Consider the following 22,298-nt stretch of genomic DNA (forward strand, 5'->3'; position numbering starts at 1 on the left):
TATTGTTGGACTACACTTTTCAGATCTGCATATTCACATTCAGATGTATTTATCATGTAGCTGATAAAGCTGTTGTGTGCTTTAAAGACTGATTTTATGAATGAGTGTGGTTGGCAGCTCATCTAGGAGAAGGAAAACTGATCTCAAACCTCAGCTGCCTTGCGGCTACACTGGCTCACAGAGAAGGCTTTGGGAGTCTTAAACCTTCCAGTTTAAGATGGCACTGGTGAAGCACAGTGACCACATGCCAGTAGCAAACAAAACTAACTACTTTATTAATGGCACTTTTTCTGGAAACCTATCACTACAATCAATAGCCTGTAACTTCCCTTTCAGAGTCAAGCTTTTGAACTGCCTTCCTGACCTGGCATTTTTGTGGTGCAAAGTGACGTCTCCAAGGTGCAGGATGGTTGTAGCGTGGCATGTATGAGCCAAATCGGGGTGGCAGTGCCGAGTTTGAGAGTGGGGAATGAGCTGATGTTTGTCCATTGCTAGGGGATTTGGAGGCGATTCGATGTGGCAGAACCAAGTCCGGGAGGCAAGGCCCAGGTTCGAGAGCAAGGAATGATCAGATGTTTGGCCAATTCAAGTGCCGGGCCCAGATTTAAAAGTTCAGGATGTCGAGGCTGGAGGCGAGGGAAGGGCTGGTTCAGCTTGCTACTCCACAAGGTTTACTTATCTCTGCGCTGAATTGAGGCTGTGGCCTGCAACTAACGGGCCCCTGGACTGGCTGTGGAATCACTCGTGAATTTCAGGTCTGAAGTTAGTTGCTCACTTTTATTGCGTGATATGTTTTTTCTGCACATTCGGTGATTGGTCTTTTTAATAAATTCTATCGGGTTTCTTTGTTCTGTGGCTGCCTGTAAGAAGACAAATCTCAGGGTTGTACATAGTATACATCAGAATCAGGTTTAATACCACCGACATATATAATGAAATTTGTTAATTTTACAGCAGCAGTGCAATGAAATACATGATAAATATAGAAAAAAATCCTTTGATAATAAATGTACTTTGTAAACCCTGAGGAAAAATCTGGAGCTGGAATCCCTAAGGTAGTCCTACACTGAGTTCAATATTGACTGCAACTCCTACAACGCCGCTGGTGCCAAAATGTATTGGTCTGTGCCATTCCTTCGAATTCATCAGTTATGGGTGGAAAGGGGAGCCTGCTGCATGGGCAACAGCTTGCTCTCCTTGCTGTAGTGCCCTGGCTTACATATACAATGTCGACAGCTAGGACGCAACATCCATGGTCAGCCCCAATCAATGGAGAGCCTCAACAGTGAGGTACAGGCCCTTCGGCCCAGCAACCCACTGATTTAACCTTGGCCTAATCACAGGAGAATTTGCAATAACCAATTAACTTACTAACCAGTACGTCTTTTGACTGTGGGAGGAAACTCTGGTCATGGGGAGAGCATACAAACTCCTTACAGATGATGCCAGAATTTAACTCCAAACTCCTATGACCTAAGCTACAATAGCATCATGCTGCGTTGGTGCCCACTTTGTCCCATTTCACCAGTATGAAAATACAAATAATTTCTGTCTATAGAAAGTGTATAGTCTACCATCACCTGATCACTGCTCCCCATTTCCAACTACAACAGAGCCTTGTACCTGGTGCTTCAGACTCTTAGAGTAGTTTTTTTTTAATTATTAAAATTTCCCTTTTATTCTGACTACAATGTTCCGCTCCAGTGACATCATGAATAGGAGTGTGGTGTGGGAGGGGGAGGGGAGCTCACCCTTTTAGTGTGATTGAGGTAAAATGACGTAAAAAGCCACTCCAGGGCATCTGCCCCCGGAACTGCTGTTCAGGCGAAAACAACGAGTTGGGTGAGCACAGTAAGTGCCTCTATAATTACGTGGAGCAGAGAGCTGGTTTGAAATTCAATCTCTGAATTTACTGTTTGTTTAATGAAGAGAAATATCTTAATGTGTTGTGAAGGCATGAGGAAAATGCAGAGTCAGTGGTTTCACAGGTAGATAGGGTCATAAAGAGAACTTTTGGCACATTGACCTTCATAGAGTTCAAAGTAAATCAAAGAAAATTTTATTATCAAAGTACATATATGTTACCATATACAACCCAGGGATTCATTTTCCTGTGGGCATACTCAGCAAATCTAAAGAATAGTAATCATAAGATAATCAATGAAAGATCAACAAGAGTGCAGAAGACAACAAACTGTGCAAATGCAAATGTAAATAAATAGCAATAAATAATGAGAACATGAGATAGGGTCCTTAAAGTGAGATCATTGGTTGTGGGAACATTTCAATAATGGGGCAAGTGAATGTAGTTATTCCCTTTTATTCAAGAGCCTGAAGGTTGAGGGGTAGTAACGTTCCTGAACCTGGTTGTGTGAGTCTTCACGCTGATGGCAACAGTGAAACAGGAGCATGACCTGGGTGGTGGGGATCTCTGATGATGGATGCTGCTTTCTTACAACAGTTTTTCAATATATATGTGCTCAATTGATGGGTGGGCTTTACCTGTGAGGTACTGGGCTAAATCCACTACCATTTGTAGGATTTTCTGTTCAAGGGCATTGATGTTTCCATATCAGGCTGCGATACTTCCAGTCAATACACACTCCACTACATAGCTATAGAAGTTTATCAAAGTTTTACATGCCCTCCCAAATATTGCAGACTCCGATGGATGTAGAATCACGAATCAGAGTATTCAGTACAGAAATTGGGATGCATTTACCATCATTCTCACAATCCCAATTGAGAAGTTGCAGAACCTGGGTCTTTGTACCTCCCTCTGCAATTGGATCCTCGATTTCCTAACCGGAAGACCACAGTCTGTGTGGATTGGTGATAACATCTCCTCCTCGCTGACAATCAACAGGGGTGCACCTCGGGTGTGTGCTTAACCCACTGCTCTACTCTCTGTATACACATGACTGTATGGCTAGGCATAGCTCAAATACCTTCTATAAATTTACTGACGATACAACCATTGTTGATAGAATCTCAGATGGTGACGAGAGGGTGTACAGGGGTGAGGTGTGCTAACTAGTGGAGTGGTATCGCAACCACAACCTGCCACTCAACATCAGTAAGATGAAAGAGCTGATTGTGGACTTCAGGAACGGTAAGACAAAGGAACACATACCAATACTCAGAGAGGGATCAGAATTGGAGAGAGTGATTTCAAGTTCCTGGGTGTCAAGATCTTGGAGGACCTAACCTGGTTCCAATATATCCATGCAGTTATAAAGAAGGCAAGACAGCGACTATACCTCATTAAGAGTTTGAAGAGATTTGGCATATCAACAAATACTCTAAAAAATTTCTATTCATGTACCATGGAGAGCATGTTGACAGGCTGCATCACGGTCTCATTATGGGGGAAGGGGTGGGCTACTGCAGAGGACCAAAAGAAGCTGTAGAGGGTTATAAATTTAGTCAGCTCCATCTTGGGTACTAGCCTACAAAGTACCCAGAACATCTTCAAGGAGCAGTGTCTCAGAAAGGCAGCATTCATTATTAAGGACCCCCAGCACCCAGGGCATGCCTTTTTCTCACTGTTACCATCAGGTAGGAAGTACAGAAGCCTGAAGGCACACACTCAGTGATTCAGGAACAGCTTCTTCCCCTCTCCCATCCAATTCCTAAAAGGACATTGAATCCTTGGACACTACCTCACTTTTTTATATATATAGTATTTCTGTCTCTGTTTTTTGCACAATTTTTAATCTGTAATTGATTTAGTTATTTCTTATTATTACTTTATTTCTTCTATATTATGTATTGCATTGTACTGCTGCTGCTAAGTTAAATTTCACGTCACATGCCAGTGATAATAAACCTGATTCTGATTTTGTTGAAGTTGTTCAAGACATTGGTGAGGCCTAATTCGGAGATTTGTGTGCAGTTCTGGTTACCCACCTACAGGAAAGATATCAATAAGATTGAAAAAATATAGAGAAAATTTACAAAGATATTGCTGGGATTTGTGGACCTGAGTTATAAGTAGAATACATTAGGACTGGAGAGCAGGATAATGAGGGGAGGCTTGATTAAACCATACAAATGAATCAGGGAGATTAAAAACAAGCAGGCTTTTTTTTTAATGAAGTTGGGTGAGACTAGAACATGAGGTCATGGGTTAATGGTGAAGGGTGAACTATTTAAGAGAAATGTCACATCACTTCTCCACCCTTACATTCCATCTGCCATTGTTTGCACTCTTTCCACAGTGTGATGCTCCCTCAGTACCACCCCTCCCATTGTGTGACCCTCCCTCAGTACCACCCCTCCCATTGTGTGACCCTCCCTCAGTACCACACCCCCCAGTGTGACCCTCCCTCAGTACCACCCCTCCCACAGTGTGACCCTCCCTCAGTACCATCCCTCCCAGTGTGACCCTCCCTCAGTACCACACCCCCCAGTGTGACCCTCCCTCAGTACCACACCCCCCAGTGTGACCCTCCCTCAGTACCATCCCTCCCACAGTGTGACCCTCCCTCAGTTCGTCCCTCCCACAGTGTGACCCTCCCTCAGTACCACCCCTCCACAGTGTGACCCTCCCTCAGTATCACCCCTCCCACAGTGTGATCCTCCCTCAGTACCACCCCCCCACAGTGTGTCCCTCCCTCGGTACCACCCCCCCACAGTGTGACCCTCCCTCGGTACCACCCCCCCACAGTGTGACCCCCCCCACAGTGTGACCCTCCCTCAGTACCACCCCCCCCACAGTGTGACCCTCCCTCAGTACCACTCCTCCCATTGTGTGACCCTCCCTCAGTGCCACCTCTCCCACAGTGTGACCCTCCCTCAGTACCACCCCCCCACAGTGTGACCCTCCCTCGGTACCACCCCTCCCACAGTGTGACCCTCCCTCAGTACCGCCCCTCCCACAGTGTGACCCTCCCTCAGTACCACCCCCCCCACAGTGTGACCCTCCCTCAGTACCACTCCTCCCACAGTGTGACCCTCCCTCAGTGCCACCTCTCCCACAGTGTGACCCTCCCTCAGTACCACCCCCCCACAGTGTGACCCTCCCTCGGTACCACCCCCCCCACAGTGTGACCCTCCCTCAGTACCACCCTTTCCACAGTGTGACTCTCCCTCGGTACCACCCCCCCACAGTGTGACCCTCCCTCGGTACCACCCCCCCCCACAGTGTGACCCTCCCTCAGTGCCACCTCTCCCACAGTGTGACCCTCCCTCGGTACCACCCCCCCCACAGTGTGACCCTCCCTCAGTACCACCCCTCCCACAGTGTGACCCTCCCTCGGTACCACCCCCCCACAGTGTGACCCTCCCTCGGTACCCCCCCCCCCCCAGTGTGACCCTCCCTCAGTTCGTCCCTCTCATGGCGCAACGCTCCCTCTGCATTGCACGGTTCGTTCGCGCGAGTTGAGCCGGAGGCGCGCGCACGAGGCGCGTCTCCGCGCGCTCCCCACTGGGGCCAGCCCTCTGACTCCACAAGATGGCGGCGTTGAGCGGGAGCGAAGCGCGGGTCTGCCGAGGGCGGCAGGGAGCGCGGCAGCGGGCCCAGTCCCCGGCCGGGGACACGGGGCCCACCGCCGCTCCCTCGCTATGTGGTGGCTGCCTGAGCCGTGCCATCCCGGAGGCCGGCCTGGGCCTGGGTTTGAGCCTCGGCCTCGGACTGGCCTGTCCGCTCTGCCGACAGGGCGACAGCCGGCCCGCCCTGTGGCAGCGGGGCCGCCGGAAGAAGCAACGAGAGCCGCGGCGGCAGCAGGAGACGGAGCAGCGGCCGGAGGCTGGTGAGCGGGGAGGGAGGGGATCTACCTCCCACGAGTCCCCCATGTGCCGTCACCCCATACCTTTGTCAATCCCCAAACTGTCAGCTCTCCTTGCACCCCCGCCCAGACACCCCATCCCTCTGTCACCCCCGCCCAGACACCCCATCCCTCTGTCACCCCCCCATCCCTCTGTCACCCCCGCCCAGACACCCCATCCCTCTGTCACCCCCCCATCCCTCTGTCACCCCCGCCCAGACACCCCATCCCTCTGTCACCCCCGCCCAGACACCCCATCCCTCTGTCACCCCCCCATCCCTCTGTCACCCCCGCCCAGACACCCCATCCCTCTGTCACCCCCCCATCCCTCTGTCACCCCCGCCCAGACACCCCATCCCTCTGTCACCCCCCCATCCCTCTGTCACCCCCGCCCAGACACCCCATCCCTCTGTCACCCCCCCATCCCTCTGTCACCCCCGCCCAGACACCCCATCCCTCTGTCACCCCCCCATCCCTCTGTCACCCCCATCCCTCTGTCACCCCCGCCCAGACACCCCATCCCTCTGTCACCCCCCCATCCCTCTGTCACCCCCCATCCCTCTGTCACCCCCGCCCAGACACCCCATCCCTCTGTCACCCCCCCATCCCTCTGTCACCCCCCATCCCTCTGTCACCCCCGCCCAGACACCCCATCCCTCTGTCACCCCCCCATCCCTCTGTCACCCCCGCCCAGACACCCCATCCCTCTGTCACCCCTCCATCCCTCTGTCACCCCCGCCCAGACACCCCATCCCTCTGTCACCCCCCCATCCCTCTGTCACCCCCGCCCAGACACCCCATCCCTCTGTCACCCCCCCATCCCTCTGTCACCCCCCATCCCTCTGTCACCCCCGCCCAGACACCCCATCCCTCTGTCACCCCCCCATCCCTCTGTCACCCCCGCCCAGACACCCCATCCCTCTGTCACCCCCCCATCCCTCTGTCACCCCCCATCCCTCTGTCACCCCCGCCCAGACACCCCATCCCTCTGTCAACCCCCCCATCCCTCTGTCACCCCCCATCCCTCTGTCACCCCCGCCCAGACACCCCATCCCTCTGTCACCCCCCCATCCCTCTGTCACCCCCGCCCAGACACCCCATCCCTCTGTCACCCCCGCCCAGACACCCCATCCCTCTGTCACCCCCGCCCAGACACCCCATCCCTCTGTCACCCCCCCATCCCTCTGTCACCCCCGCCCAGACACCCCATCCCTCTGTCACCCCCCCATCCCTCTGTCACCCCCGCCCAGACACCCCATCCCTCTGTCACCCCCCCATCCCTCTGTCACCCCCATCCCTCTGTCACCCCCACCCAGACACCCCATCCCTCTGTCACCCCCCCATCCCTCTGTCACCCCCCATCCCTCTGTCACCCCCGCCCAGACACCCCATCCCTCTGTCACCCCCCCATCCCTCTGTCACCCCCCATCCCTCTGTCACCCCCGCCTAGACACCCCATCCCTCTGTCACCCCCCCATCCCTCTGTCACCCCCGCCCAGACACCCCATCCCTCTGTCACCCCAGCCCAGACACCCCATCCCTCTGTCACCCCCCATCCCTCTGTCACCCCCGCCCAGACACCCCATCCCTCTGTCACCCCCCCATCCCTCTGTCACCCCCGCCCAGACACCCCATCCCTCTGTCACCCCCCCATCCCTCTGTCACCCCATCCCTCTGTCACCCCCGCCCAGACACCCCATCCCTCTGTCACCCCCCCATCCCTCTGTCACCCCCCATCCCTCTGTCACCCCCGCCCAGACACCCCATCCCTCTGTCACCCCCCCATCCCTCTGTCACCCCCCATCCCTCTGTCACCCCTGCCCAGACACCCCATCCCTCTGTCACCCCCCCATCCCTCTGTCACCCCCGCCCAGACACCCCATCCCTCTGTCACCCCCCCATCCCTCTGTCACCCCCGCCCAGACACCCCATCCCTCTGTCACCCCCCCATCCCTCTGTCACCCCCATCCCTCTGTCACCCCCGCCCAGACACCCCATCCCTCTGTCACCCCCCCATCCCTCTGTCACCCCCGCCCAGACACCCCATCCCTCTGTCACCCCCGCCCAGACACCCCATCCCTCTGTCACCCCCCCATCCCTCTGTCACCCCCGCCCAGACACCCCATCCCTCTGTCACCCCCCCATCCCTCTGTCACCCCCCATCCCTCTGTCACCCCGGCCCAGACACCCCATCGCTCTGTCACCCCCGCCCAGACACCCCATCCCTCTGTCACCCCCCCATCTCTCTGTCACCCCCGCCCAGACACCCCATCCCTCTGTCACCCCCCCCATCCCTCTGTCACACCCCATCCCTCTGTCACCCCCGCCCAGACACCCCATCCCTCTGTCACCCCCCCATCCCTCTGTCACCCCCGCCCAGACACCCCATCCCTCTGTCACCCCCCATCCCTCTGTCACCCCCACCCAGACACCCCATCCCTCTGTCACCCCCCATCCCTCTGTCACCCCCGCCCAGACACCCCATCCCTCTGTCACCCCCCCATCCCTCTGTCAACCCCCATCCCTCTGTCACCCCCGCCCAGACACCCCATCCCTCTGTCACCCCCCCATCCCTCTGTCACCCCCCATCAATCACCGTCACCCCCGCCCAGACACCCCATCCCTCTGTCACCCCCACCCAGACACCCCATCCCTCTGTCACCCCCCATCCATCTGTCACCCCCGCCCAGACACCCCATCCCTCTGTCACCCCCCCATCCCTCTGTCACCCCCCATCCCTCTGTCACCCCCGCCCAGACACCCCATCCCTCTGTCACCCCCCCATCCCTCTGTCACCCCCCATCAATCACCGTCACCCCCGCCCAGACACCCCATCCCTCTGTCACCCCCCATCCCTCTGTCACCCCCCATCAATCACCGTCAACCCCGCCCAGACACTCCATCCCTCTGTCACCCCCGCCCAGACACCCCATCCCTCTGTCACCCCCATCAATCACCGTCACCCCCGCCCAGACACCCCATTCCTCTGTCACCCCCCATCAATCACCGTCACCCCCGCCCAGACACCCCATCCCTCTGTCACCCCCCTATCCCTCTGTCACCCCCCATCAATCACCGTCACCCCCGCCCAGACACCCCATTCCTCTGTCACCCCCATCAATCACCGTCACCCCCGCCCAGACACCCCATCCCTCTGTCACCCCCGCCCAGACACCCCATCCCTCTGTCACCTCCCCATCCCTCTGTCACCCCCCATCAATCACCGTCACCCCCGCCCAGACACCCCATTCCTCTGTCACCCCCCCATCCCTCTGTCACCCCCGCCCAGACACCCCATCCCTCTGTCACCCACCCATCCCTCTGTCACCCCCCCCATCCCTCTGTCACCCCCGCCCAGACACCCCATCCCTCTGTCACCCCCCCATCCCTCTGTCACCCCCGCCCAGACACCCCATCCCCCTGTCACCCCCCCATCCCTCTGTCACCCCCGCCCAGACACCCCATCCCTCTGTCACCCCGATCCCTCTGTTACCCCCGCCCAGACACCCCATCCCTCTGTCACCCCCCATCCCTCTGTCACCCCCCCATCCCTCTGTCACCCCCGCCCAGACACCCCATCCCTCTGTCACCCCCACCCATTCACCCCATCCCTCTGTCACCCCCACCCAGACACCCCATCCCTCTGTCACCCCCCATCCCTCTGTCACCCCTGCCCAGACACCCCATCCCTCTGTCACCCCCGCCCAGACACCCCATCCCTCTGTCACCCCCCCATCCCTCTGTCACCCCCCATCCCTCTGTCACCCCCGCCCAGACACCCCATCCCTCTGTCACCCCCACCCAGTCACCCCATCCCTCTGTCACCCCCACCCAGACACCCCATCCCTCTGTCACCCGCCCATCCCTCTGTCACCCCCGCCCAGACACCCCATCCCTCTGTCACCCCCGCCCAGACACCCCATCCCTCTGTCACCCCCCATCCCTCTGTCACCCCGTCCAGACACCCCATCCCTCTGTCACCCCCGCCCAGACACCCCATCCCTCTGTCACCCCCCCATCCCTCTGTCACCCCCGCCCAGACACCCCATCCCTCTGTCACCCCCCTATCCCTCTGTCACCCCCCATCCCTCTGTCACCCCATCCCTCTGTCACCCCCACCCAGACACCCCATCCCTCTGTCACCCCCCATCCCTCTGTCACCCCCGCCCAGACACCCCATCCCTCTGTCACCCCCCCATCCCTCTGTCAACCCCCATCCCTCTGTCACCCCCGCCCAGACACCCCATCCCTCTGTCACCCCCCATCCCTCTGTCACCCCCCATCAATCACCGTCACCCCCGCCCAGACACCCCATCCCTCTGTCACCCCCACCCAGACACCCCATCCCTCTGTCACCCCCCATCCATCTGTCACCCCCGCCCAGACACCCCATCCCTCTGTCACCCCCCATCCCTCTGTCACCCCCGCCCAGACACCCCATCCCTCTGTCACCCCCCCATCCCTCTGTCACCCCCCATCAATCACCGTCACCCCCGCCCAGACACCCCATCCCCCTGTCACCCCCCCATCCCTCTGTCACCCCCGCCCAGACACCCCATCCCTCTGTCACCCCCGCCCAGACACCCTATCCCTCTGTCACCCCCGCCCAGACACCCCATCCCTCTGTCACCCCCCATCCCTCTGTCACCCCCCCATCCCTCTGTCACCCCCGCCCAGACACCCCATCCCTCTGTCTCCCCCACCCAGTCACCCCATCCCTCTGTCACCCCCACCCAGACACCCCATCCCTCTGTCACCCCCCATCCCTCTGTCACCCCCCATCAATCACCGTCACCCCCGCCCAGACACCCCATTCCTCTGTCACCCCCCCATCCCTCTGTCACCCCCGCCCAGACACCCCATCCCTCTGTCACCCACCCATCCCTCTGTCACCCCCCCCATCCCTCTGTCACCCCCGCCCAGACACCCCATCCCTCTGTCACCCCCCCATCCCTCTGTCACCCCCGCCCAGACACCCCATCCCCCTGTCACCCCCCCATCCCTCTGTCACCCCCGCCCAGACACCCCATCCCTCTGTCACCCCGATCCCTCTGTCACCCCCGCCCAGACACCCCATCCCTCTGTCACCCCCCATCCCTCTGTCACCCCCCCATCCCTCTGTCACCCCCGCCCAGACACCCCATCCCTCTGTCACCCCCACCCATTCACCCCATCCCTCTGTCACCCCCACCCAGACACCCCATCCCTCTGTCACCCCCCATCCCTCTGTCACCCCTGCCCAGACACCCCATCCCTCTGTCACCCCCGCCCAGACACCCCATCCCTCTGTCACCCCCCCATCCCTCTGTCACCCCCCATCCCTCTGTCACCCCCGCCCAGACACCCCATCCCTCTGTCACCCCCACCCAGTCACCCCATCCCTCTGTCACCCCCACCCAGACACCCCATCCCTCTGTCACCCGCCCATCCCTCTGTCACCCCCGCCCAGACACCCCATCCCTCTGTCACCCCCGCCCAGACACCCCATCCCTCTGTCACCCCCCATCCCTCTGTCACCCCGTCCAGACACCCCATCCCTCTGTCACCCCCGCCCAGACACCCCATCCCTCTGTCACCCCCCCATCCCTCTGTCACCCCCGCCCAGACACCCCATCCCTCTGTCACCCCCCTATCCCTCTGTCACCCCCCATCCCTCTGTCACCCCATCCCTCTGTCACCCCCACCCAGACACCCCATCCCTCTGTCACCCCCCATCCCTCTGTCACCCCCGCCCAGACACCCCATCCCTCTGTCACCCCCCCATCCCTCTGTCAACCCCCATCCCTCTGTCACCCCCGCCCAGACACCCCATCCCTCTGTCACCCCCCCATCCCTCTGTCACCCCCCATCAATCACCGTCACCCCCGCCCAGACACCCCATCCCTCTGTCACCCCCACCCAGACACCCCATCCCTCTGTCACCCCCCATCCATCTGTCACCCCCGCCCAGACACCCCATCCCTCTGTCACCCCCCATCCCTCTGTCACCCCCGCCCAGACACCCCATCCCTCTGTCACCCCCCCATCCCTCTGTCACCCCCCATCAATCACCGTCACCCCCGCCCAGACACCCCATCCCCCTGTCACCCCCCCATCCCTCTGTCACCCCCGCCCAGACACCCCATCCCTCTGTCACCCCGATCCCTCTGTCACCCCCGCCCAGACACCCTATCCCTCTGTCACCCCCGCCCAGACACCCCATCCCTCTGTCACCCCCCATCCCTCTGTCACCCCCCCATCCCTCTGTCACCCCCGCCCAGACACCCCATCCCTCTGTCACCCCCACCCAGTCACCCCATCCCTCTGTCACCCCCACCCAGACACCCCATCCCTCTGTCACCCCCCATCCCTCTGTCACCCCCGCCCAGACACCCCATCCCTCTGTCACCCCCGCCCAGACACCCCATCCCTCTGTCACCCCCCCATCCCTCTGTCACCCCCCATCCCTCTGTCACCCCCGCCCAGACACCCCATCCCTCTGTCACCCCCACCCAGTCACCCCATCCCTCTGTCACCCCCACCCAGACACCCCATCCCTCTGTCACCCGCCCATCCCTCTGTCACCCCCGCCCAGACACCCCATCCCTCTGTCACCCCCCATCCCTCTGTCACCCCCGTCCAGACACCCCATCCCTCTGTCACCCCCCATCAATCACCGTCACCCCCGCCCAGACACCCCATCCCCCTGTCACCCCCCCATCCCTCTGTCACCCCCGCCCAGACACCCCATCCCTCTGTCACCCCGATCCCTCTGTCACCCCCGCCCAGACACCCTATCCCTCTGTCACCCCCGCCCAGACACCCCATCCCTCTGTCACCCCCCATCCCTCTGTCACCCCCCCATCCCTCTGTCACCCCCGCCCAGACACCCCATCCCTCTGTCACCCCCACCCAGTCACCCCATCCCTCTGTCACCCCCACCCAGACACCCCATCCCTCTGTCACCCCCCATCCCTCTGTCACCCCCGCCCAGACACCCCATCCCTCTGTCACCCCCGCCCAGACACCCCATCCCTCTGTCACCCCCCCATCCCTCTGTCACCCCCCATCCCTCTGTCACCCCCGCCCAGACACCCCATCCCTCTGTCACCCCCACCCATTCACCCCATCCCTCTGTCACCCCCACCCAGACACCCCATCCCTCTGTCACCCCCCATCCCTCTGTCACCCCTGCCCAGACACCCCATCCCTCTGTCACCCCCGCCCAGACACCCCATCCCTCTGTCACCCCCCCCATCCCTCTGTCACCCCCCATCCCTCTGTCACCCCCGCCCAGACACCCCATCCCTCTGTCACCCCCACCCAGTCACCCCATCCCTCTGTCACCCCCACCCAGACACCCCATCCCTCTGTCACCCGCCCATCCCTCTGTCACCCCCGCCCAGACACCCCATCCCTCTGTCACCCCCGCCCAGACACCCCATCCCTCTGTCACCCCCCATCCCTCTGTCACCCCGTCCAGACACCCCATCCCTCTGTCACCCCCGCCCAGACACCCCATCCCTCTGTCACCCCCCCATCCCTCTGTCACCCCCGCCCAGACACCCCATCCCTCTGTCACCCCCCTATCCCTCTGTCACCCCCCATCCCTCTGTCACCCCATCCCTCTGTCACCCCCACCCAGACACCCCATCCCTCTGTCACCCCCCATCCCTCTGTCACCCCCGCCCAGACACCCCATCCCTCTGTCACCCCCCCATCCCTCTGTCAACCCCCATCCCTCTGTCACCCCCGCCCAGACACCCCATCCCTCTGTCACCCCCCCATCCCTCTGTCACCCCCCATCAATCACCGTCACCCCCGCCCAGACACCCCATCCCTCTGTCACCCCCACCCAGACACCCCATCCCTCTGTCACCCCCCATCCATCTGTCACCCCCGCCCAGACACCCCATCCCTCTGTCACCCCCCATCCCTCTGTCACCCCCGCCCAGACACCCCATCCCTCTGTCACCCCCCCATCCCTCTGTCACCCCCCATCAATCACCGTCACCCCCGCCCAGACACCCCATCCCCCTGTCACCCCCCCATCCCTCTGTCACCCCCGCCCAGACACCCCATCCCTCTGTCACCCCGATCCCTCTGTCACCCCCGCCCAGACACCCTATCCCTCTGTCACCCCCGCCCAGACACCCCATCCCTCTGTCACCCCCCATCCCTCTGTCACCCCCCCATCCCTCTGTCACCCCCGCCCAGACACCCCATCCCTCTGTCACCCCCACCCAGTCACCCCATCCCTCTGTCACCCCCACCCAGACACCCCATCCCTCTGTCACCCCCCATCCCTCTGTCACCCCCGCCCAGACACCCCATCCCTCTGTCACCCCCGCCCAGACACCCCATCCCTCTGTCACCCCCCCATCCCTCTGTCACCCCCCATCCCTCTGTCACCCCCGCCCAGACACCCCATCCCTCTGTCACCCCCACCCAGTCACCCCATCCCTCTGTCACCCCCGCCCAGACACCCCATCCCTCTGTCACCCCCCCATCCCTCTGTCACCCCCGCCCAGACACCCCATCCCTCTGTCAACCCCCTCATCCCTCTGTCACCCCCCATCAATCACCGTCACCCCTGCCCAGTCACCCCATCCCTCTGTCACCCCCCCATCAATCACCGTCACCCCCGCCCAGACACCCCATCCCTCTGTCACCCCCCCATCAATCACCGTCACCCCCGCCCAGACACCCATCCCTCTGTCACCCCCCATCAATCACCGTCACCCCCGCCCAGACACCCCATCCCTCTGTCAGCCCCACAAAGTCACCCCATCCCTCTGTCACCCCCCATCCATCACCGTCACCCCCGCTCAGACACCCCATCCCTCTGTCACCCCCACCCAGTCACCCCATCCCTCTGTCACCCCCACCCAGACACCCCATCCCTCTGTCACCCCCACCCAGTCACCCCATCCCTCTGTCACCCCCCATCAATCGTCACCCCCCCATCCCTCTGTCACCCCGCCCAGACACCCCATCCCTCTGTCCCCCCTGCATCAATCACCGTCACCCCCGCCCAGACACCCCATCCCTCTGTCACCCCCCCATCAATCACCGTCACCCCCGCCCAGTCACCCCATCCCTCTGTCACCCCCTCATCAATCACCGTCACCCCCACCCAGACACCCCATCCCTCTGTCACCCCCCCATCCCTCTGTCACCTCCCCATCAATCACCGTCACCCCCGCCCAGTCACCCCATCCCTCTGTCACCCCCCCATCAATCACCGTCACCCCCGCCCAGTCACCCCATCCCTCTGTCACCCCCCCATCAATCACCGTCACCCCTGCCCAGTCACCCCATCCCTCTGTCACCCCCCCCATCAATCACTGTCACCCCCGCCCAGTCACCCCATCCCTCTGTCACCCCCCATCAATCACCGTCACCCCCGCCCAGTCACCCCATCCCTCTGTCACCCCCGCATCAATCACCGTCACATCGCCCAGACACCCCATCCCTCTGTCACCCCCCCATCAATCACCGTCACCCCCGCCCAGTCACCCCATCCCTCTGTCACCCCCGCCCAGTCACCCCATCCCTCTGTCACCCCCGCATCAATCACCATCACCCCCCCACCCAGTCACCCCATCCCTCTGTCACCCCCGCCCAGTCACCCCATCCCTCTGTCACCCCCGCATCAATCACCGACACCCCCGCCCAGTCACCCCATCCCTCTGTCACCCCCGCATCAATCACCGTCACCCCCGCCCAGACACCCCATCCCTCTGTCACCCCCCCATCAATCACTGTCACCCCCGCCCAGACACCCCATCCCTCTGTCACCCCCCCATCAATCACCATCACCCCCCACCCAGTCACCCCATCCCTCTGTCACCCCCACACAGACACCCCATCCCTCTGTCACCCCCCCATCAATCACCGTCACCCCGCCCAGTCACCCCATCCCTCTGTCACCCCCCCATCAATCACCGTCACCCCGCCCAGTCACCCCATCCCTCTGTCACCCCCGCATCAATCACCGTCACCCCCGCCCAGTCACCCCATCCCTCTGTCACCCCCGCCCAGACACCCCATCCCTCTGTCACCCCCCCATCAATCACCGTTACCCCCGCCCAGTCACCCCATCCCTCTGTCACCCCCGCCCAGACACCCCATCCCTCTGTCACCCCCATCAATCACCGTCACCCCCGCCCAGACACCCCATCCCTCTGTAGCCCCCCATCAATCACCATCACCCCCGCCCAGTCACCCCATCCCTCTGTCACCCTATCATCAATCACCGTCACCCCCGCCCAGTCACCCCATCCCTCTGTCACCCCCTCATCCCTCTGTCACCCCCGCCCAGACACCCCATCCCTCTGTCACCCCCACCCAGTCACCCCATCCCTCTGTCACCCCCTCATCCCTCTGTCACCCCCTCATCAATCACCGTCACCCCCGCCCAGTCACCCCATCCCTCTGTCACCCCCTCATCCCTCTGTCACCCCCGCCCAGACACCCCATCCCTCTGTCACCCCCCATCAATCACCGTCACCCCCGCCCAGTCACCCCATCCCTCTGTCACCCCCTCATCCCTCTGTCACCCCCGCCCAGACACCCCATCCCTCTGTCACCCCCACCCAGTCACCCCATCCCTCTGTCACCCCCTCATCCCTCTGTCACCCCCTCATCAATCACCGTCACCCCCGCCCAGACACCCCATCCCTCTGTCACCCCCACCCAGTCACCCCATCCCTCTGTCACCCCCTCATCCCTCTGTCACCCTATCATCAATCACCGTCACCCCCGCCCAGTCACCCCATCCCTCTGTCACCCCCTCATCCCTCTGTCACCCCCGCCCAGACACCCCATCCCTCTGTCACCCCCCATCAATCACCGTCACCCCCGCCCAGACACCCCATCCCTCTGTCACCCCCTCATCAATCACCATCACCCCCGCCCAGTCACCCCATCCCTCTGTCACCTCCCATCAGTCACCGTCACCCCCGCCCAGACACCCCATCCCTCTGTCACCCCCCCATCAATCACCGTCACCCCTGCCCAGACACCCCATCCCTCTGTCACCCCCTCATCAATCACCGTCACCCCTGCCCAGACACCCCATCCCTCTGTCACCTCCCATGAATCACCGTCACCCTCGCCCAGACACCCCATCCCTCTGTCACCCCCTCATCCATTATCGTCACCCCCTCCCAGACACCCCATCCCTCTGTCACCCCCTCATCCATTATCGTCACCCCCTCCCAGACACCCCATCCCTCTGTCACCCCCGATCAATCACCGTCACCCCCACCCAGACACCCCATCCCTCTGTCACTACCCCATCAATCACCGTCACCCCCGCCCAGACACCCCATCCCTCTGTCACCCCCCATCAATCACCGTCACCCCCGCCCAGACACCCCATCCCTCTGTCACCCCCCCATCAATCACCGTCACCCCCGCCCAGTCACCCCATCCCTGTCACCCCCCCATCAATCACCGTCACCCCCGCCCAGTCCCCCCATCCTTCTGTCAACCGCCATCAATCACCGTCAGCCCCGCCCAGACACCCCATCCCTCTGTCACTCCCCCATCAATCACTGTCACCCCCGCCCAGACACCCCATCCCTCTGTCACCCATCATCAATCAATGTCACCCCCGCCCAGTCACCCCATCCCTCTGTCACCCCCATCAGTCACCGTCACCCCCGCCCAGACACCCCATCCCTCTGTCACACCCCCATCAATCACCGTAACCCTTTAGCCCAGACACCCCATCCCTCTGTCACCCCCCATCAATCACCGTCACCCCTGCCCTGACACCCCATCCCTCTGTCACCCCCATCAATCACCGTCACCCCCGCCCAGACACCCCATCCTTCTGTCACCATCAATCACCATCACCCCCGCCCAGACACCCCATCCCTCTGTCACCCCCCCATCAATCACCGTCACCCCCGCCCAGACACCCCATCCCTCTGTCACACCCTCATCAATCACCGTCACATCGCCCAGACACCCCATCCCTCTGTCACCCCCCCATCAATCACCGTCACCCCTGCCCAGACACCCCATCCCTCTGTCACCCCCCCATCAATCACCGTCACCCCCGCCCAGACACCCCATCCGTCTGTCACCCCCCTCATCAATCACCGTCACCCCGCGCCCAGACACCCCATCCCTCTGTCACCCCCCATCAATCACCGTCACCCCCGCCCACCCAGTCACCCCATCCCTCTGTCATCCCCCATCAATCACCATCACCCCCGCCCAGCTACCCCATCCCTCTGTCACCCCCTCATCAATCACCGTCACCGCCACCCGGCCAGTCACTTCATCCCTCTGTCAACCCCTCATCAATCACTGTCACCCCCGCCAAGCCACCGCATCCCTCTGTCACCCCCCTATCAATCACCGTCACCCCCGCCCAGACACCCCATCCCTCTGTCACCCCCTCATCAATCACCGTCACCCCCGCCCAGACACCCCATCCCTCTGTCACCCCCTATCAATCACCGTCACCCCCGCCCAGACACCCCATCCCTCTGTCACCCCCTCATCAATCACCGTCACCCCCGCCCAGACACCCCATCCCTCTGTCACCCCCCATCAATCACCGTCACCCCCGCCCAGACACCCCATCCCTCTGTCACCCCCCCATCAATCACCGTCACCCCCGCCCAGACACCCCATCCCTCTGTCACCCCCTCATCAATCACCGTCACCCCCGCCCAGACACCCCATCCCTCCGTCGCCCCCTCATCAATCACCGTCACCCCCGCCCAGACACCCCATCCCTCTGTCACACCCTCATCAATCACCGTCACCTCCGTCCATTCACCCCATCCCTCTGTCACCCCCATCAATCACCGTCACCCAGACACCCCATCCCTCTGTCACCCCCTCATCAATCACCATCACACCCGCCCAGACACCCCATCCCTTTGTCACCTCCCCATCAATCACCGTCACTCCCGCCCACCCAGCCACCCCATCCTTCTGTCACCCCGTCATCAATCACCGTCACCCCCGCCCAGTCACCCCATCCCTCTGTCACACCCTCATCAATCACCGTCACCCCCACCCAGACACCCCATCCCTCTGTCACCCCCTCATCAATCACCGTCACCCCTGCCTAGTCACCCCATCCCTCTGTCACCCCGTTTCATATCACCCCACGGTCACCCCATCTCCATGTCAGCCCCCCATTCTTCTTTCCATCACCCCCACCTCTGAATTACCCAACCACATTTTCATCTGCCCAGTATACCCCACCCTCCTGTCATTTTCCCAAATCTTGATGCTCACCCCCTCCCCATTCCTGTCATTCCCCTCTTCACTCTCCTCCCCACCTTTCCCAGTCGCTGCTCAGTACCCAGCCACTGCATGTGGCTTTACTTTATCCTCCAGTCCCTCTCCCTGTCTGTTTCCCCATTCCGCTCCACTCCTATTGCATCGTAGGAAAGGCAGATGATAGTGCTGAAGATGAGATAGCTGGTTTACAAACAGAGGCATTATATAGTGAGGAGAGACTCTGATAGGGCAAAATTACAGTCAGCAGGATGAGCTGCAACATAAAAGGTGGTCAAAATTGAAAACAGTGAATACAGGACTGAAGGTGTTAAATTTGAATGTGCACAGCATACAGAATAAGGTAGATGAACTTGCAGCATTGTTGCAGATTGGCAGGTATGATGTTGTAGGCATCACTGTGTCATGGCTGAGAGAAGATTATAGCCGGTAGCTTAATGTCCAAGGATACACATTGTATGGAAAGGATAGGCAGGAATGCAGAGGGGGTGGCGTTGCTCTATTGGGAAAAAATGAAATCAAATTATTAGAAAGAGGTGACAAAGGGTCAGAAGTTGTTGCAAGTGTTGTGGATAGAGCTAAGGAACTGCAAGGGTAAAAAGATCCTGATGGGAGTTGTATACAGACCCCCAAACAGTAGTAAGGATGTGGTGTACAGATTACAATGGGAGATAAAAAATGCATGCCAAAAGGACAATATTACAATAGTCATGGGGTTTTCAACATGCAGGTAGATTAGGAAAATCAGGTTGATGTTAGATTCCAGGAGGGGAATTTCCAGAGTGCCTATGAGAGGATCAGCTATTCTGGATTGGGTGATGTGCAATGATTGGAGAGCTTAGGGACAAGTGATCGTAATATGATCGAATTCACCCTGAAATTTGAGGCGATGCTGAAGTCTGATCTATCAATATTACAGTGGAGTAAAGGGAATACAGAGGCGTGAGAGAGGAATTGGCCGGAATTGATTGGAAAAGAATACTGGCAGGGATGACGGCAGAGCAGCAATGGCTGGAATTTCTGGAAGCAATTCAGAAGGCACAGGATATATAAATCCAAAAAGGAAGAAGTATTCTAAAGATGACACAACCATAGCTAACAAGAGAAATCAAAGCCAACATAAAAGCTAAAGATAGGGCATATAATAGAGCAAAAGTTAGTGGGAAGTTAGAGAAATGGGAAGCTTTTAAAAGCCAACAGAAGGCAACTAAAAAAGTCGTTAAGAAGGTAAAGATGGAATATGAAAGTAAGCTAGCCAACAATATTAAAGAGGATACCAAAAGTTTCTTCAGATACGTGACGTGTAAAGGAGAGGCAACTGTGGATATCAGACTGCTGGAAAACGATGCTGGAGAGGTAGTAATGGGGGATAATAGCGGATGTACTGAATAAGTATTTTACATCAGTCTGTGGAAGACACCAGCAGTATGGAAGAAGTTCCAGGTGTCAGGGATCATGAAGTGTTAAAAGTTACCATAACTAGAGAGAAAGTTCTTGAGAAACTGAAAGGTCTGAAGGTAGATATATCACCTGGATCAGATGGTGTACACCCCAGGGTTCTGAAAGAGGGGGCTGAAGAGATTGTGGAGGCATCAGTAATCATCTTTCATGAATCACTGGAAAATTGCTAATGTCACTCCACTCTTCAAGAAGGGAGAGAAGCAGAAGAAAGGAAACTCTAGGCTAGTTAGTCTGACCTCAGTGGTTGGGAAGATATTGGAGTCGATAATATTAAGAATGAAGTCTCAGGATTCTTGGAGGCACATGATAAAATGGGCCACAGTCAGCAGGGTTTCTTCAAAGGAAAATATTGCCTGACAATCTGTTAGAATTCTTTGAAGAGATAACAAGCAGGATAGACGAAGGAAAATCATTTGGTAATGTGCACTTGTATTTTCAGAAGGCCTTTGATAAGGTGCTACATGTAAGGTTACTGCTGCGACCACACGGTATTACAGAAAAGATTGTAGCATGGATAAAGCAGTGGCTGATTGGCGGGAGGCAAAGAGTGGGAATAAGGGGAGCCTTTTCTGGTTGGCGTCCAGTGACTAGTGTATGGTCATGTACTTTGGTATAAGAAATGAAAATGTTGACTATTTTCTAAGTGGAGAGAAAATACAAAAATATGAGGCGCAAAGGGACTTGGGAGTCCTTGTGCAGGATTCCCTAAAGGTTAGTTTGAAGGTTGAGTTGGTAGTGAGGAAAGCAAATGCAATGTTAGCATTAATTTCAAGGGGACTAGAATATAAAAGCAAGGATGTAATGTTGAGACTTTATAAAGCACTGGTGAGGTCTCACTAGGAGTATTGTGAGCAGTTTTGGGCCCCTTATATAAGAAAGGATGTGCTGAAACTGGAGAGGATTCCAAGGAGGTTCGCGAAATTGATTCCAGGATTGAATGGCTTGTCATATGAAGAGCGTTTGGTGGCTCTGGACCTGTGCTTGCTGGAGTTTTGATGAATGAGGAGGAATCTCATGGAAATCTATCGAATATTGAAATGCCTAAATAGAGTGAATGCTGATTACTTATTGTGGAGGTTGATAGTTTCTTGATTAGTCAAGGTGTCAAAGGTTACTGGGAGAAGGCAGGAGATTGAGGTTGAGAGGGATTATAAGTCAGACATGATGGAATGGTGTAGCAGACTCGATAGGCCAATTGGCCTAATTCTGCTCTTACGTTTAATTAGAGGAAACGGAAGCACCCAGAGGAAGTCCAGAATGTCGCGGGGAATACAGACAGACTCTTTGCAGACAGCAGCGGGAATTGAACCTGGGTCACTGGCCCTGTAATAGAGTTACACTAACCACTTTGCATCCATGAATCACACAGCAAGATATTCCCAAAGAACCGAGAAAATGCCTCCAGAACATCACCGTGGCTTCTTTAGCGAAAAATTGTTGTATCCCCACTGACCGATCGGAGACCTGCTTGGGAGCACCCAGGAATGTTCTGTGTACCTCAGGTCTCTGCAGCAGTCACACACACAAACACACACACACACACACGCACAATCAATCAGTGCAATGGATGGCAACTGTCTGCTAGAGGAACTCAGTGGTTTGAGCAGAATCTCAGGTTGAAGCCCTGCATCAGATTCCGTATCAGGTTTATTATCACTGACATACGTTGTGAAATTTGCTGTTTTGCAGCAGCAGTACAGTGCAATATGTAAAAGTTACTGTGCATTGCAATAAGAATATATAGAAAAATAAATAGTGCCGGAAGAGAGCAAAATAATGAGGTTGTGTTCATGGATTCATGGACTCCATTCAGAAACC

The 22,298-nt window shown here is 58.4% G+C and overlaps 1 protein-coding gene across 1 annotated transcript in view; it reads left to right on the forward strand.

Annotated features, from left to right (window-relative positions):
- Window positions 1-5,413: 5,413 nt before the first annotated feature.
- Window positions 5,414-22,298, forward strand: part of rnf169 (ring finger protein 169) — a 64,223-nt gene continuing 47,338 nt past the window's right edge. The window contains exon 1 of the mRNA XM_072262479.1: window positions 5,414-5,753. Coding sequence (XP_072118580.1) covers window positions 5,456-5,753 — 298 coding nt within the window. The 5' untranslated portion in view covers window positions 5,414-5,455. The remainder of the gene's footprint in view (window positions 5,754-22,298) is intronic.

This window comes from Mobula birostris, chromosome 7 (genome assembly GCF_030028105.1).
Source record: "Mobula birostris isolate sMobBir1 chromosome 7, sMobBir1.hap1, whole genome shotgun sequence".
Lineage (NCBI taxonomy): Eukaryota > Metazoa > Chordata > Chondrichthyes > Myliobatiformes > Myliobatidae > Mobula > Mobula birostris.